At 43.1% G+C, this 18054-nt stretch overlaps 3 protein-coding genes and 1 long non-coding RNA gene across 4 annotated transcripts; 3 read left to right on the top strand and 1 right to left on the bottom strand.

The window, feature by feature from the left end:
- The first annotated feature begins 2466 nt into the window (after window positions 1-2466).
- Window positions 2467-2864, top strand: LOC102920673 (keratin-associated protein 2-1). Its single transcript, XM_006971786.3, has one exon. The coding sequence runs from the start codon at window positions 2472-2474 to the stop codon at window positions 2862-2864; it is 393 nt and encodes a 130-aa protein (XP_006971848.2). The 5' UTR covers window positions 2467-2471.
- A 4386-nt stretch (window positions 2865-7250) lies between these two features.
- Window positions 7251-9040, bottom strand: LOC121831664 (uncharacterized). The gene is made up of 2 exons (XR_006075176.2): window positions 8836-9040; window positions 7251-7458 (listed from the first exon to the last, which is right to left on the bottom strand). It is a non-coding gene; the product is annotated as an uncharacterized LOC121831664 (long non-coding RNA).
- On the top strand, window positions 8358-8750 carry LOC102920986 (keratin-associated protein 2-1). Its single transcript, XM_006971787.3, has one exon. The coding sequence runs from the start codon at window positions 8358-8360 to the stop codon at window positions 8748-8750; it is 393 nt and encodes a 130-aa protein (XP_006971849.1).
- A 3286-nt stretch (window positions 9041-12326) lies between the features above and the next one.
- Window positions 12327-12719, top strand: LOC102921290 (keratin-associated protein 2-1). Its single transcript, XM_076577776.1, has one exon. The coding sequence runs from the start codon at window positions 12327-12329 to the stop codon at window positions 12717-12719; it is 393 nt and encodes a 130-aa protein (XP_076433891.1).
- The last annotated feature ends 5335 nt before the right edge of the window (window positions 12720-18054 follow it).

The raw sequence follows: 18054 nt of genomic DNA, 5'->3' as shown, positions 1-18054 counted from the left end.
TGTGTGATCTTGAACAAATTAGTTATCTTTTCTAAGCTTCAGGTTGCTCCTCTTTAGTGTGGAGATAATAATAATAGCCACCTCCATTGATTAGCATGGTAGTCAATCAGTTATTAAAATACCTGTTACAATCCATGGAACGGATCAAGCATTCAATAAACAGCAAATTAGAGTTCTCATGTGGGAGGCAGGAAAACAGCAGTTGAAACATAACACCAGTAAATGAAGTACATTAGAGAAGGTAGCTATGGTAACTATGGCAAGCTGTTCTTAGAGTAGATGCTTTTAATAAAAACCTGTTGCAAAAGAAAACGGGATTCCCTACAATCCTATGATGTGAATCATCAATTCAAATGACTAAGAAAGACTAACAAAATGTCTACAGAAGCTGGTCAATATTAAAAAGGTTATTTGTAAACAAACTGGGAACTAGTTTTCTTTTACCAGATCATAAAGTAGTACCAACGAACCAAGAAGAAACCATTGCACAAAGAAAGACAGACATAATGAATTTGAGAACACTCACAGCTACATTTCCATGATATCTTTTATGTGAGATAGAGCTAATTTCCTCATGATGTCAACAAAGATCCCCACCGGAGAAGAGTGATTTCAGCATAAATGACATATAAAGAGAATTTAAGTCAGGTTTTTGTTTGTTTGGTTGGTTGGTTTTGGTTTTTCGAGAAAGGGTTTTTCTGTGTAGTTTTGGTGCCTGTCCTGGATCTCGCTCTGTAGAACAGGCTGGCCTTGAACTCACAGGGATCTGCCTGGCTCTGCCTCCCTAATGCTGGGATTAAAGGCGTGTACCACCACCCGGTCAGGTTGTTTTGTATTTTCTTTTCTTTTTCTTTTTCTTTTTTTTTTTTTTTTTTTTTTTGTGGGGTGGTGGTGATGGTTTAAGACAGGGTTTCTCTGTGTATCTTTGCACCTTTCCTGGAACTCACTTTGTAGATCAGGCTGGCCTCGAACTCACAGAGAACCACCTGCCTCTGCCTCCAAAGTGCTGGGATTAAAGGCACCACTGCCCGGCCGAGTCAGGTTGTTTTTATCTTTTAACGCTTATCTTGTGCGTGCGTGCGTGCGTGCGTGCGTGCATGCATGCATGCATGCAAAAAGTGTGTGCGTGCATGTGGACACCCTTGTCAGAGCATGTGTGGAGGTCAGAAGATAACTGTAGGAGTTGGGTCACTCTTTTCAACTTGTGGTTCCTGGGGCTGGAACTCTGGTCCTCTGGCTTTGAGGCCAGCTGCTGAGCCATCTTGCTGGCTCTTGCATTCGGTTTTGAAATGTTTTGTCCTCATTTCCCACCATTCGCTAAATCAGACTAAAATTAGGGAAATAAAGGTGCCAACAAGAGCTTGTCCTTTGATGACGTCCAGAGAGAACTTTCTGGGCTTGGTCCTCACCCAGAAGTTATCTGTTTCTGTGATCAAAAGTTTCCCTACTTCACTGATGGGATCAGTTAGCAATCTCACATAAGCATAAAAGGAACCGTCCTACTGATTTTGATAAAATCATGGTTTACAGAACAGTACGCATAGACCCCAGGGCAGAGACTATTGACATCAATAAAGAGTGAGGGGTTTCAGAGCTCAGACCTCATACTACAACCTCACTGTGTGACCTCAGTAAACCCCACAACAGTAAAGGAGGGAAGGGACAGGCCTATAGAAGTTCCACAATCCTTTCCTGGATTCTAGAGATGCGATGACTAATCCTAAATAAATCCCAAAGATAAAAATCGCAAAGAATCTTGGAAGCAGATTTTAAGATCAAGGTGGAAGTTGAGTTCAGGACAAGCAGGGCATTCCAGGTCAGTAAGGAAACAACAGCCAGCACTGACTGGAAAGCCCTGATCCTCAGCAAGAGAGAGTGACCAAACCAGTGTGACAGGCTGGAAATGCCCATGTGGTCCTTCATCACACATAAAACCACACACCTGCCAGAGGTGCATGCTGGGAGTTCTCTGGGGAGCAGATGAGTATTGGTCTGTTTACAGTGGTGCTATTAATCTGCTGCTATCATGTGTGTGCTAATAAAGTAAGTCACAGCTTGGGTGGTAACCCAGGGAGTCTTTGAAGGCAAGATGATGGCATCAGAGCCAAGGAGAGAGTGGTTAGATCATATCTGATTTAGAAAACAAATTCTTTCCTCTTTGATGACTTACAAATATTCCAAACTCATCATAATTGAGTCCAGAGTTTAGACTCAGTAAGAATAAACCACAAAAGAAAATAAAGAAATATTTGTGATGTATATGCATGCTATGTATGGAGGGGGAAAAGATACCATTAGTCAATGCTAACTCTTCCCTTAATTAGCCAGAGGATTTACAAGAATGATCATGTGCCTGGGGGTCATCAGCACTGGCCAGGTATATAAAGGGACCCGACCTAGAAGAGACATCACACCTGAGAACACCCATCCGCTCTCCACTTCTCAGCCCCACTCCAGCACAGACACCCACCATGACCGGCTCCTGCTGTGGATCCTTCTCCTCCCAGAGCTGTGGAGGCTGCTGCCAGCCCTGCTGCTGCAGAGACCCCTGCTGCTGCCGCCCAGTGTCCTGCCAGACCACAGTGTGCCGCCCTGTGACCTGCGTGCCCCACTGCACCAGGCCCATCTGCGAGCCCTGCCGCCGCCCCATCTGCTGTGACCCCTGCAGCCTGCAGCAGGGCTGCTGCCGCCCCATCACCTGCTGCCCCACCTCTTGCACAGCTGTGGTCTGCAGACCCTGCTGCTGGGCCTCCACCTGCTGCCAGCCCATCTCTGTGCAGGCTCCCTGCTGCAGGCCCCCCTGCTGCCAGCCTGCCCCCTGCCGCACCACCTGCAGGACCTCCCCCTGCAATACCTGCTGCTGATCTCCTGGCATCCCCACTAAGGATGTGCCATCACCTACACACCTATTTGGGTTTCTAATCAAAATGAAAGAAAATATTTTCCCCCAAAGGTGACAACAATTTAACATCCTGCAACCTGGATACAATGTGAAATAAGGACACTGTCATTCCTGCCCTATGCTAAATTGGGAGACATCTGTCCCAGTAGGCATCATCATGGATGGTAAATCACCTTCAGAGGTCCCCAGAATGGACTCGACTAACCCATCTTAAGCCCTTATGTTTCAGGCAGTCCAAATCCTCAATAATGTCTTTACCATTTGTTGCTCACTATTTCAATAAAACGATTTTCTTGGCATAGCAAATGCCACACTCCTGATTCATTCATTAGTGTATGTGACTGGAGTGTACAGATGAACAGAAGTCTAGACTGCACTAGCAAACCAAAGTTCTGTCATTTCTCTCAAATATTCTTTCATCTCCTTTTAAGTACTTAGCTCTGATTCATTTCTGATCATCATCTCAGTCTCTCCTGTGGGCGTGTCTTAAACCACATACCACAAAAAAAACACACATGCACACATCCACATCCACTTGCATAACATCAGGCTACAATAGGTACCCAAGCATGTTCCTGGAGCATCCTTAGCTACCTCACTCCGCACAAAGCACCACATTGAGGTTATCTAGTCTCTGCTTTTGAGGAAGAGATGGTCGTTTATTGGAATTGCCTGAAGAGATAGAGCTCAGTGTTTAGTACAAGGCTGGTGCTTGATTTCCATTTTTTAAATGAAATTAAGATGCAAAGGAGTTGTCTTTACAAGAATTAAAAATAAGGAGGTATTCACTTAAAGAAAAGACAAAATCATCGTAGATCACTTAACTGCTCTAGCTTTTAGTTTCTGTTATAATTTACTTCATGCTGCTGTGGTAAACAGTATGTCCAAAAGCAACTTGGAGAAGAAAGGACTTGTTTCATTTTACAGGGGACAGTCCATCCAGAGGAGCCAGGGCAGGTGCTCCAGGCATGAAGTGGAGCACAGGAGCACTGCTTACTGGCGTGCTCCCTCTGGCTTCCACAGCTGCCTTTCTTACACAGCCCAGGCCCACCTACCTAGGGATGACACTGTAAAATGGGAGATTTAGCAATTCTCAGCATAGATCTCTGGAAAAGTTGAATGACTTCTACCAATCACACACTAAGTGCCCAGTGCCATTATTTACACCAGTTAGACTCTGTCTTAAAATAACAACAAACAAACAAACAAACAGAAACATACTCACTGGTTCAAATCAAATCATTGAGGGTCAGAGAGAATTCAGGGGGGAGATCTTACTCACATGTTTCAATTTTTTTTCTGAGATACTTCATATCCACCAGAGAAATGAATTTTCTAACTGGTGTCAGTATACTTTGGTATCAGATTAATATAGTCTCAGAATGAAAAGATATCTTTAAAACTTATTACAGTTTTTTATTTATTTAATTTGTTTATTTTACATCATGACCACAGTTTCCCCTCCCTCTTCTCCTCCAGTTCCATCCCCCCAGCTCCCCTCTGCATCTCCCCCGACATGCACTCCTCCTATGTTTCTGTTGAGAAAGGGGCAGGCCTCCCATGGATATTGACAAAACAAGGTATATCAAGTTGTGGTAAGACTAAGCATCTCCCTTTATATTAGGGCTGGGCAAGGCAATTCAGTATGAGAAATAGGTTTCCAAGAGCGAGCCAAAGTGTTAGGGACAGCCCCTGCTCCCATTGCTAGGAATCCCACAAGTAGACCAAGCTACACAACTGTCACATATATGTAGAGGGCCTAGGTCAATCCTATGCAGACTCCCTGGTTGTTGGTTCAGACCCTGTGAGTTCCTATGAGCCAGGTTAGTCAGTTTCTGAGGGTTTTCTTGTGGTGTCCTTGACACCTCTGGCTCCTCCTTCTCTTCAGCATGGTTCCCTGAGCTCAGCCAAATGTTTGGCTGTGGATCTCTGCATCTGTTTCCACCAGCTAGTGTCTGAAGGTTCTCATGACAATTGGGGTAGTCACCAATCTGATCACAGGAGATTGCCAGTTCGGGCTACAAATCCACTCTTGCTAGGAGTCTTAGTTTTAAAACCAATAGAAATGAGCTCCAGACTCCAGGTCTTCCGAGGAGAATTTAATAACAAGAGACGAGAACAGTAGGTGATATGTGTATCTGAAAGTCTTTCTCTCATACTTACCCATTCAAGGGGATTTTAAATCTAAAAGCGTTAAGAGATCCCAAGATATTTGGTTTAATCTTCCTGACTTTAGGCAGAACTTAAAAGAGATTATATAGATATATGATAGATTGTTTATATATACTTCTATAATGTAATATATAAATATATATATATTACAGAAATAAATTCAAAATTTCCACCAGTTCCCTGACCATTGTTTTTCTGTATTTCCAATTTGGCTATTTTCTCTTTTTCGTTAATTATTTGCATCTCTCTGTCTTCTGTGTTTGCACAGATATTATAATAGAGCATTCATGAAGAACTCCAGATACTGAAGACTCCATTTCACAGATGAGGAAACTGGGCCTATGGGAATGTTATCTGCACTTTTCTCTCCACCCTCCTCATCCATATTTCTGGCTCCTACGACTGGAGTGTACTTTAAGAGTTCCACCAAGAAATAATTCTCTATTAAAAAAGTATCTTTCCAGAATTGTATACATCTCCTGACACCTAGTTTCCCCCAAACTAGTTTCTAACAAAACATAATCATAAAGCTATCAAGATGAGGACATGGCCTACTGGACCAACAGTCACCATTGCTACATTCTTCTCTGATCCAACCACAAAAGTCTCACAACTAATTAACATTATGCTTAAAATGCATGTGTTCCCACTGGTGATTATGCTCTTGCAGAATGCTTGGAACTGGAAAAATATGACTTTAAAAGCTCATGTCATCAAGTTGGGGACACTCCCCTGTGGTGGTATTGTGTTCTCCAAAATATTGTGTATACTAATAAACTTATCTGGGGTCAGAGAACAGAAAAGCCACAATATTAAACATAAAGGATAGGCAGTGATAGCACACACCTTTAATCCTAGCATTTCAGAGGCAGAAAATCCATGTGTTCAAGGATACAGACAGGCATGGTGACTCACACCTTTAATCCCAAAAAGCAAGTCTTTAATCCCAGGGAGTGGTGGTAGAAAGCAGAAAGGTATATAAGGTGTGAGGACCAGAAACTAGAAGCATTTGGCTAGTTAAGATTTGGCTGGTTAAGCTTTCAGGCTTCTAGCAGCAATTCAGCTGAGACCCATTCTGGATGAGGACTCTGAGGCTTCCAGTCTGAGGAAACAAGATCAGCTGAGAAGTTGGCCAGGTGAGGTTAGCTGTGGCTTGTTCTGTATCTCTGATCTTCCAGCTTCACCCCAATACCTGGCTCACAGGTTTGATTTTATTAATAAGACTCTCTAAGATTCCTGCTACACTCCCCTTTCAACAAGCCTGTCTTTGAACTTGTGTCAGCAAGAGCACCCATCAAGCAGAGCAGCAAAGAGAATGGGGAGGTCATCTTAGGATTTGATGGGTGGTGGCATTCTGGTAACATTGCAGGAAATGAAATCTAGATAAACTGAACAGGACTGTTTACAAAAGAACCAACATCAGCATGGACTGGCAAACAGACCCCTCTTCCGCGGGAAATGACATGATGAATATAGAGGGCAATATTGTGACTTTATACCTCCTACCTGAAATTTGGGATCTTCTGTTAGTTACTTCTTGCTGTGACAATATTCCTGACTATGGCAAATTGAGGGAGGGAGGGTTATTTTGGTGCACAATTCCAAGTTATCGTGCATCATTGTGGGGAAGTCAAGGTGGCAGGGAGTTGAAGCAATTGTTCATATTACATCTGTCGTCAAGAGCAGAGAGCGATGAGTTAGTGCATGCTGGGTGGTACTCAGCTGACTCTGTACTTTTTGTTCACTGAAGGGACCAGCCCATGAAATGATGCTGCCTACATTCAGGGTCAGTCTTCCCACCTCAGTCAACCCAATTAAGCAAACAGCTCATAGGCATAGCCACAGGCTGACCTAATCTGGACAACTCCTCATTGTGACTCCCTTTCCAGTTGACTCTACAGTGTGACTAGTTGACAATCAAGACTAATTGTCACACACACTCAGAGGCAAATTTGATCCCAAAGTCCTCAGCAATCCTTTCCCCATGCTATTATTCACCTGCCTCTCTACCCTTCGTTTATCTTCAATCCCCTCGTTACGGTGGTGAAGCACAAAGTTTTCTATCCAGTCACCGGCTCACCAAGTCTCCTTCTATTTTGTAATAATCCTATCCCATATTTTTATAAGAAATCAAAATTCTCAGCCAACAAACCCAAGTACTGACTACAGAAAGATGTTTTATTCCTTCACACATATTTCCAATGGATTTTATTTCTTTTCTTTATTTTGTGTACTGGTGTGTTCTGGTGTATGTGTGGAGGTCAGAGGACAACCTGCAGAGATCTGTTCTCTCTCTCCTCTATGTGGGTCCTGTGGGATTGAACTCTGGTTGTCAGACTTGGCAGCAGGAGCATTTGCCCAGGGAGTCATCCATCACACCAGCCCTGCAATAGATTTTAAAGAATTTAAATTGCAGTGTTTGTCTCAGTTAATAAGCAAGAAATACAGCAGTCAAGAAAGAGATCAAAAGACAGACATGAACAAAATCTTCATTTGGTTTCATCTTATCGACCTTTGAAGAGTTCTTCATCTTTAATTACTTTTAGTTTTATCTTGTCTCCCCACAAATTGTGATTACTATGTGGTAAGGAATTTGGGGGCTTAGTTTTCCTTCTCTGTCCCCCTCATTGCCCTGTTCACATAGTAAGTGTTTCATGGGAGGTTGTGAGTTACAGGACAATTCGGGTTCCTTTATTAAAGGTCACTCTGATGCTTTGGTGATTATCTCTCCATAAGCAAGGGAATTAGCTCTTTTTCAGAAGCCTTGGGCCATATTTCCCATAACAGAAGAGACACACATCTATTTTATGAGCCATCGTGGCTCTTCAAGAATTGTTACTTTGCCTGAATGTCAATCAGAAACCAGGCTTGTGACTCATGTGCATCATAGCCTCACATTTCTTCAGAGACTGTGAGCAAGGTGAAAGTGACATCAGTAATGTGCACTTCAGACTTTCAGTATGTCACATGGCCTAGCCTGGGAGGATTGAGTGACAGGTGAGCAATAGTTCTGATGATACAAACTATCAGGCATTCATTCCAAGGGAAACAGCAGAAGGGTGGAAAGAAAAGCATCCTTGCAGATGCTGGAATTGTTGCCTGGCAACTGAATCCAGGCTTCTCTTTCCATTGGGTAACCACGATTCCAGGAAATGACTTTGTGTCCTTAGGATCATCAGCACTGGCCAGGTATATAAAGGGACCCGACCCAGAAGAGACATCACACCTGAGAACACCCATCTGCTCTCCACTTCTCAGCCCCACTCCAGCACAGACACCCACCATGACCGGCTCCTGCTGTGGATCCTTCTCCTCCCAGAGCTGTGGAGGCTGCTGCCAGCCCTGCTGCTGCAGAGACCCCTGCTGCTGCCGCCCAGTGTCCTGCCAGACCACAGTGTGCCGCCCTGTGACCTGTGTGCCCCACTGCACCAGGCCCATCTGTGAGCCCTGCCGCCGCCCCATCTGCTGTGACCCCTGCAGCCTGCAGCAGGGCTGCTGCCGCCCCATCACCTGCTGCCCCACCTCTTGCACAGCTGTGGTCTGCAGACCCTGCTGCTGGGCCTCCACTTGCTGCCAGCCCATCTCTGTGCAGGCTCCCTGCTGCAGGCCCCCCTGCTGCCAGCCTGCCCCCTGCCGCACCACCTGCAGGACCTCCCCTTGCAACACCTGCTGCTGAGCCACCTAATATACAACTTTGCCTTATGAACAGAACTCTTCCTACTCCTGCTGGAGCAGATGGAAGTGCGACCTTTGCAACCCACCTGTTCTTCCTCAACTCACTCAGCTGTAAAGGCCCATCAAATTTCCCACATGTATGCTGCTGGTCATCTGCATAGCTCTAGACGATTCCTAGCTCTCGTCAGCTGAATTCTTGGCTTCAAAAACATGTAAACAAAGATGAAGTTCTTTCATGAAGCATGATCCCATTGCGTCACTGTAATTTTCTATTTCAGGGTTCAGACGGGATATATTTTCAGCATGATATTTTCAGGCTGTGGCTTTTCATGATAAAAACAATAAAATTTTATTTCTGATGAAGCACATATGCTTTTTTGTATTCTTCCTTGATATTCACAACCTCATTTACAGAATAAATTGCAGTGTTCAGAATGAGAAGAATCAAGGGAAAATGTTTTTTTTTTTATTCCTGAGACAGGGTTTCTCTGTATAGCTTTGCACCTGTCCTGGAACTCGTTCTGTAGCCCGGGCTGGCCTTGAACTCACAGGGAATCTGCCTGCCTCTGCCTCCCGAGTACTGGGATTGAAGGAGTACACCACCACCGCCCGGCTGGGAAAATGTTTCTAAAGGCTGTATTTTGAACTTTCCCCACATGAGTATTTGAGATACATCATCTGTAATTTTAAAAAGAATTCAAATATTTCAGATAATTTTGCTGATGAGATTTCATATTTAAAGACACAGACTCTTGTGGTGATGGGACAAAAACGTTGAGGCAGATCTTTGATTGTGAATTTGACTCATGAGTGGTCCATGCACATGAGAAAAGGAAGAAACCCCAAGTTACAGCCCCGTTTGCTTCCCGACATAGAAAACTATGCAATGATCCTATCAGCTAGTCCCCAGGAACACCCTCACCACTGAATTCCTCTGTCTTTACCGATCAGCCACTCTCCCATCCCCTGCAACCAGCACCACCATGGCAGTTAGGTTCCCAATGTGGCTGTTGACGAGAAAATCAAAAAATACAGCCTTGGGTTAGATGAGATGACATACAGTGTCATTAAAACAGTGTCACTGTGGGTGACATGATGTTTACATTAATCCTTGTAGGATGGCTTCACTGTTGCTAGAATCTTGTTAGGACAGTTAAGAAAACTAACTACTGTTTTTTTTGTTTGTTTGTTTTGTTTTGCTTATTGCTTTTGTTTTCTTGAATAAAACCTTCTACCATGGAAGTCATTTTAGAGAAAGGACAGACACAAACAAGTCACAAAACAGGGGCTCAAAATCGTGCTGTCAACTTCTTGAGTCCCGGGAATCTAATCTACATGAGTCCTTTGGATTGCTGCTTATACACTTAGTCCTATGCACTGACTGATGAGGCAGGGCAAGTGAGGGAGCTTTGTGAGGGGAGGGACTGAGCTGGTTTTGGTCAAGAATGGATTCTGATTCAACTGCACAACTTTTGGCACATAGACTACAACAGAATGATATTGAGAATAAATAAGCACTAAGGAGGTGAGGACACATCATCTTCCCAGCACACTTGCCTCATTTTTGATATGTGCATTTTTTTTTAAATAACACTGAACTGATTCATCACACGGTACCTCAACAGGAAGTCATGTGTCCAGGGTGTTCTGTGGCTAGGGACTTCAGGGACCATTTGATAGTGATACATCTTTAGTATATGTACAGTGGAGTTTTCTCATGACTAGGGAGGGCAGTTGCTTCTCATCAGACCTTTGGTTTACCAGTCCCATTGTTTTGCAGTTCTGCGGATAGAGCCTTATGAACACTAAGAAAGCGCTCTACGGCTGAGCTATAGCCCTTGCCCTCTGTGAGTCCAATTCCTTTCTGTGTGTCTTTGCTCACCATTTAAAAAGAAAGAAGTATAACGACCTCCGCTTCACTCCTCTCAGCATTTTCCTTCTTAGACATCAGGAAACTTTTTCATATGACTTCGTTTTCTCAGATAGATAGATAACATTTTATTTGCTTCCAAACACACTAATATGAGTGTTGGCACTTGTTTGTGTCCATGGTAACCCTACACTCTGGTCAGCTACAGTGGCTGCTATAGTGCTGGGTAACCCTGTAACAAACTATGCGAGCCTCACGACACATGAAAAGGAGTGAACTGGAGCCTCCAGTCACAGATCTAGAACAGAAGACATCATAGAGAAAAGGCAGACAAGAGCTATAAAATAGTGATGTCGTTCTTCTATGAAGTCAGATTGTTTGGAGTCTTTAAACATCAGGGTTGATTCTGTTGGTGGAAATAAACTTCATGAAGCCTCATACACAGGAGGTACTGGCCATACTAGACACAGATAAGAAAGGACTGAAGACCACTTTGTATCAGAGCTACCTGGTACTGCTATACCAGGAGATGGAAGCTTCTCTGGATGGACTCAGATTCTTTGACTTCCTCACCTTTTGGGTGGCTTTGTTCACAGTGTCCCATGACTATTTAATTGTGACCAATTTTTTTGGAGGCATATTTGGGAATTTTTAGAATTCCTAAGTTATGTGGGACTCAATTCTTCCAGTTCCTTTGGTAAGCAGCAAAATGCAGGTAGATGATTGAAAATGTCATATGTAACAGTTGCAAAAGTAAGTACACCATTAAAATTCCTAAACAAAGCAAATATTCAATAAGCTCTGGTCATGTGGTCCTCATCATTTATTCTGCACCTCGTTGGACTTACAAACAATGTTGTGACACATATTTGGGGTTTGAGTTTTGGCTGCAGCATCTACTAATACATGACATTGAGTAAATAACTCACTTAGACTGGTATAGGGAAATTGCAAGAAATAATAATCCCTACCTTGTAGGAATTTATAAAGATTAAATTAACACAGTTATTTAATTAAGCATGATGTTTGAAACAGTTGGGATTCAGTGATACTAAGTAAAGATACAAAGCAATAGAATTCCCTTAGAAAGGTTAAGACCGTGAAATCAGGGAATGGGTAACTAAGACAAAACCCACTGCTGAAGACACAGGCCTACTAAGATGTATTCCTGGAACTCCCGAAGGAGATGGGAAATTCCTTTCTTATTAACCTATTTTGACATACTCTTACAACATTCTTGCCTCCTTTTGTCATGAGCAGTGAGTGGAAAAGGAACTGTATGATGATTTGCTGAATTCACTTCCATCATTACCAATTCACCCCGAGGGCACGGCAGCTCTTCTGAGCCATCAAAACACCAACCGGCAAAAGCATCACCAAACTATGAAGATAATTGGCGACTTTGAAGTTAGGGTTATTAAGTTCATATTTGAACCATAAATAGCAAAATATAATGAGTTACCATGAAATAAGGAACACAAATAATCTTTTACAAGGACCCGAGCGCCTAAAACCCGTCAAGAGAACTTACTAATCCACCAATGCCATTACAGAAGGAATAAACCAAAACAAGGAAATGGCCATCTGTCCTGGGGGTCATCAGCACCGGCCAGGTATATAAAGGGACCCGACCCAGAAGAGACATCACACCTGAGAACACCCATCTGCTCTCCACTTCTCAGCCCCACTCCAGCACAGACACCCACCATGACCGGCTCCTGCTGTGGATCCTTCTCCTCCCAGAGCTGTGGAGGCTGCTGCCAGCCCTGCTGCTGCAGAGACCCCTGCTGCTGCCGCCCAGTGTCCTGCCAGACCACAGTGTGCCGCCCTGTGACCTGCGTGCCCCACTACACCAGGCCCATCTGTGAGCCCTGCCGCCGCCCCATCTGCTGTGACCCCTGCAGCCTGCAGCAGGGCTGCTGCCGCCCCATCACCTGCTGCCCCACCTCTTGCACAGCTGTGGTCTGCAGACCCTGCTGCTGGGCCTCCACCTGCTGCCAGCCCATCTCTGTGCAGGCTCCCTGCTGCAGGCCCCCCTGCTGCCAGCCTGCCCCCTGCCGCACCACCTGCAGGACCTCCCCCTGCAACACCTGCTGCTGAGCCAATCAACCTTAACGCTAAGGATTCCTGGCAGATGGCCAGGTTCATGCTGCTGCCACTCAGGACATCACTTAAAAAAATTGCTTTTCCTTGACAAGTATGTTCTTAAAATTAATTCAACCCATACATGAAAGATCCCTTTTGGGACCCTCTTCTGATAAAGAACACTGCACCCTCTTTGGACTGTGATCTAATACTTACATCATACTATTTTCAAATAAACTCAACATTCTCAGCATAGACATTATGGGCATTGTGATCATTTCCTTTGGTCTATTGTCTCAATTACCAGAGATTTTCTTTTTCAGTACAAGATACAGAATAATCTTACATTGTCCTGGGAAATAACTAAAGTCTGAGTTGTTTTATTGGAATCATTGTAAGTGGAATTTGGGGGCAAGCCATCTGATTAGAATGGTGGCAGTTAGTCCCCATCCGTTCATCACATAATCCAAATTCCACCCTTGCCAGTCAACTGAGAACCTCCCTGCAGTGGCCAGCCTGTTAGGAAGCTGTGCCCAGGTGGCATCTGCATGTCCAGGCTGCTGGCTTGTCTCCTGAGTTGAGAACTGTTGGGAAATCATGAAAGTCTGCAAAGCAGAGGTGGGAGAAACCACAGGGTACATCTGGTGAATTGTCTCTGCCTTGAAGACAAAAAAAAAAAAAAAAAAAAAAAGGCTAGTGAATGTGAAATAAGTTGGTTATTTGTAGGGATAAAATGTAATTATCATTACATTACCCCAGAGAATAGACAATTCCCAAACTTCAGGTCAACACTTATCCTCAGTATGGCAGAAGCCTGTTCTTCCTGCCAAGGTCACTAAGTCTCTTTTCTTGGTTACCATTGTGACTGCTGCTCTCAGTAAGCAATCTCTTCCTATGTGCTTCTATGTGACATTGAAAATGTGAGTGACAGTGCCAGCTCTTATGGATACTAAGTCTGCAGTGGCCTTCCAAGTCTGCTTACTTTTGTGCTCAGAAATTGCATATTATTGATATTTTTCAAGCAAATCAATCACTGTCAGTTTGGCATGTCTTTATTGTACATCTACCACAAATGAGGTGCTGAGCTCACCACACTGAAGGGTATACAGTGTGAAACAGGAGACCTTGCTTGAAAGAGTATATACTATGCACAGGGGGAGGATGTGTAAGTAAGTCAACTATCAACCTACATACCACAAGCAACATAAAGAATTGACAAAATCAGCTGGGCAAGGTGGTTTAGGCTTATAATCTCAGAACTTGGGAGGTTGAGGAAGGAAGATCACCACAACTTTGAGGATAGCCTGGGCTATATAGTGAAATCCTGTGAGAGAGGGGAAGGGAGAAGAAGAAAGGGAGGGAGAGAAAGAGAAACCAGGCATGGTAGTACACACCTGCAGTCCCAGCACTATGGAAATGGAAGCAGGAGGATCAGAAGTTCGAAGTCACAGTTGGGTACAGAGTTTGAGGTCTGCCTGGGCTGTGTGAGACCCTGGGACCCTGTCCTTCTTCCACTCCTGCTCCAAGAGACAAAAGTAAGTGTGTGTGTGTGTGTGTGTGTGTGTGTGTGTGTGTGTGTGTGTGAGAGAGAGAGAGAGAGAGAGAGAGAGAGAGAGAATGAGAACAGAAATTATTTAAATGAATGAAGATGATAAACCTCCTAGGAAATGCCACACAACTGTCCATAACATATTTGTATTATAAAGTAAACTGTAATAGAAGAAACCATTTTTGTGAGAAAATTTTTTCTTAAATAAACTATATCTGTTTAGTCTTAAATTGTAATATTATACAAAATCTACTCATAGCTGGTGATAATATTCAGTTTCTTCTCTAGGTTTTCTTAATTACATAATTCTTAAGTAAGCACATGTTTTTGCTTTGAATGAAATACAATATCTAAAGGCCATTATTGGGGTAAAGGAGAATAGAGAATATAATCTGTATGTTATAAAATCAAGAGGAGGAACTATTTAAATGGTGGAGGGAGGGTGGTAGTTAGAAGAAATAAGTACACAATAATAAAATATAATAATATATATGAAAATGTCACAAAAAGACCCCATTTCTTCATGTGCTAACCAAAAACAATCTAAAAAAATTAACTTTTTTGAGAAACTATTACTATTTTGGAGAAAACACTTAAGTCCCTTTTCCAATATATTCTGACTTCAAAACTTATCTATTTATCAAAGTCTAATTGACCTAAAGCAGTGTTTTGTACTGTAAAGAAGTCTCTTTGTTTGACAGGCAGGTGTATGGTGGGATTCTCTGATATTTTTAAAAATGTAACCAAATTATAAAGCATTGAATTTATCTTCTAACACTTGAAGATCAGCTCAATTATATAAATAATCTGCATTATTATGCTCCAAATTAATGAAGTCATAAGTTGTTAGCTATTCATGTCACATGTACAACTGCTCCTATCCATTTGTGTGAACAATCAGAAATTTGAGAACACAAGAAAATATTTCCCACACAAAATGTGTTCACAATGCTGATGTTGAATGATAGTGTTAAATGGGGGCCCTATGATTTTGCTATGAATAAAAATATTGCCCACCAACAGCAGGAAGCTCTCTAAATTCTTTATAAGTGTTTTTAAAGACACTGTCCTAGGACCCCAGTCTGTTGTTGAACTGGGGGTTTGCAGTAACACATTATGTCCACAGTTCTCACATATACGTGTCCTCTGCACTCGGCAGTAGTCTGATTCCCCTGAACAAAGACCTGGAAAGAGTGCTAAACCTTCCTTACAGGTACTTCAAATTTACTTTATGATATTAAAAAAAGCCACCACAAAATATTCATCTTATTTGATATGCATCCTGTGGCAACTAAGCGGAGAACTGGCCCATATCAAACACGCTGACTTTGTTCTAAGTTCAAATGTTAAAGTCTATGATACACCAAAATAATATGGTGTGTGTGTGTGTGTGTGTGTGTGTGTGTGTGTGTGTGTGTGTGTGTGTGTGTGTTCATGTGGGGCATGAACATGTGTGTGCACAGGCACATGTGTGTTCATGCATGTGCAGACCAGAGATCAACCTTGGGTATCACTTCTTAAATACCATCCATGGCTCATTAAGGTAGATTGGTTGGCCATGTAGCCCAGGAGATCTGCCTGTCTCTTCCTCCCCAGTACAGAATTATGATCATATGCCACCGCACCTTTAAGAAAAAACATGAATTCTGGGCATTTAACCCAGGTCCTGATGTTTACAAAGCAAAGCACTGTACCCACTGAGCCATCTCCCCTACCAATAATATAAACTTTTAAAATATATTTTTTAGATAGGGTCTCACTACACAGTTCAGACTCTCCTCCAACTAGAAATGCTCATGTTTCAACACTCTTTGTACTGGGATTGCAAGCCGGCAAAGGCAGCTAAAAAGCATTTCTTCACCTAACAAAAATAAGACACCAAGCATCTGACTCTGCTCTTAGTCCTTGGACAAGTATTTTTAATCCCCATGACTATTCAGATGTGCACAATTATCTGACCGAAGGACACAAAGGCAGTGAGTGTCAGAGCCTCATTGCGTGCTGAGTGTTATAGGATAAGTGGTGTCAGAAGACAGCATCTGCCTTGCTGCCAATGCTAAAGCAAGTAGCTGAGTTCTCACAGCCCTGTGTCATGGATAATGGGAACAGGAACCATATGTCCTCAGTCTGAAAATGAGGATGCGCTAGGGAGCCAGGAAAAGTATGCTACAGTAAACAAACATCTGAAGAGTTTGCTGAGCTAGTCTCAGATTCTGTCCTTGTGGGTCTTTATATAAGAATCAGAAAAAAAAATCCCTATGGGACAACTGATGAGAAGTATATGTAGCAGGGCGATTCATCTTGTTAAGTTAGCATTTTGTGCCTTTGGAGGAGAGTCCCATTGCAAAAGGAAAATTTTTAACCATGAGATTCCACAACAACATGAAATCTGATAATTAATGTGCACCAAATATACAACTGTTTATTTAGGTTACTGATTTGGAAAGAAGGAGAAGAAGGAGGAGGAGAAGGAGGAAGAGAAGAAGACATATTATGCCTATGAACAAAAGAAAGAACCCAAAGTATGTGAAGCATCATTATCTATGAGACACATCGGCATTTCTCCCTCCTCTATCTCCCTGGTTGTGGAAATAGTTAATCCGCCTTTTTTTTTTCCCTTTTGAGATAGTGTCTCACATAGCCCATGCTGGTTTTGAACTTGCTATGTAGCCTAAGATTACTTTGGATTCCAGTTCCTTTCGACTCCACTTCCCATGCACAGGGATATAGCTGTGTACCACTGTGCCTAGTATATGTGGCCCTGGGGATCAAACCCGGGGCTTTGTGAGTGCCAGGCAAGCGTGTTACCAATGGTACTACAGTTTCTTTAAAAGTAGTAAAATTAGGTTTTAATTACCATTGAGGTAACTTTAGATCCTAGAGCCTGAGGCACACTTGTGCTTGTGTGTGTGTGTGTGTGTGTGTGTGTGTGTGTGAGAGAGAGAGAGAGAGAGAGAGAGAGAGAGAGAGAGAGAGAGAGAGAGAGAGAGAGAGAGAGAGAGAGTCATTCTAAAATAATCTAGCTGATGCCTAGAAAGTTTCAGGAAGGTTTGCAAAGCTGGCAAATAAGGAGGCCCTTCCTGAAGCAGCTTGCCCAGTGCGTCTTGAGCAGAGCTACAATATTACAAATATGGGGGAGCCTTCCTTTGTGCCCCCATCCCGAAAGTCATATTGAATAATACCTTTGCAGTCTAGAGTAAGAAAACTTCCACCATTTCACTTGATGATAGTCATAGGATATCAGAGGGGGAGGGAGAATCTCCCCACAGCATTTGGGCTGGGGAGAGGGCTCTGTGAGTAAAGTACTTGCCACACAAGCACTGATATCTGAGTTTGGACCTCCAGCACCAACGTAAGAGCTGCGCATCTCCAGCCTTGGGAGGAAGTGGAACAGGTCAGCCCCTGGAGTTTGATGGCCAGATGATTTGATAGGATTAGTGAACTTCAGGTTCAGGTAAAAGGCCATGTCTCAAAAAGTAAAGTGAAGCATGGAGAGGAAAACATGGACATTTGGCTTCTGCAAGTGCCCCTGCATACACATACACACATGTCAGCATGTGCTCCTACATACACCAACATATGCATACAAAAGCCACATTTCCAGTTAGGCATAATGGTGTACATCTGTAATCTCAACCCTTGGGCAGCTGGGGCAGGAGGATCATAAGTTCAAGACCAGTTGGGCTATATAGTGAATCCCTGCCTCAAACAAACAAAATCTGATTTAGAGATAAAAATTAGTTCCCTGTGACCAGTAACATCAGAGTTGAACATATCCTGAACTAGAGAAAATAAAGATGC

Source organism: Peromyscus maniculatus, chromosome 8, assembly GCF_049852395.1.
Source record: "Peromyscus maniculatus bairdii isolate BWxNUB_F1_BW_parent chromosome 8, HU_Pman_BW_mat_3.1, whole genome shotgun sequence".
Classification (NCBI taxonomy): domain Eukaryota; kingdom Metazoa; phylum Chordata; class Mammalia; order Rodentia; family Cricetidae; genus Peromyscus; species Peromyscus maniculatus.
The sequence above is the reverse complement of the archived record's forward strand: the minus strand, read 5'-3'. Positions and strand labels throughout refer to the sequence as shown.

Bases quoted from the DNA above. Each gene is read 5' to 3' on its own strand.
- LOC102920986 (XM_006971787.3), top strand. From the start codon at position 8,358: ATGACCGGCTCCTGCTGTGGATCCTTCTCCTCCCAGAGCTGTGGAGGC.
- LOC102921290 (XM_076577776.1), top strand. From the start codon at position 12,327: ATGACCGGCTCCTGCTGTGGATCCTTCTCCTCCCAGAGCTGTGGAGGC.
- LOC102920673 (XM_006971786.3), top strand. From the start codon at position 2,472: ATGACCGGCTCCTGCTGTGGATCCTTCTCCTCCCAGAGCTGTGGAGGC.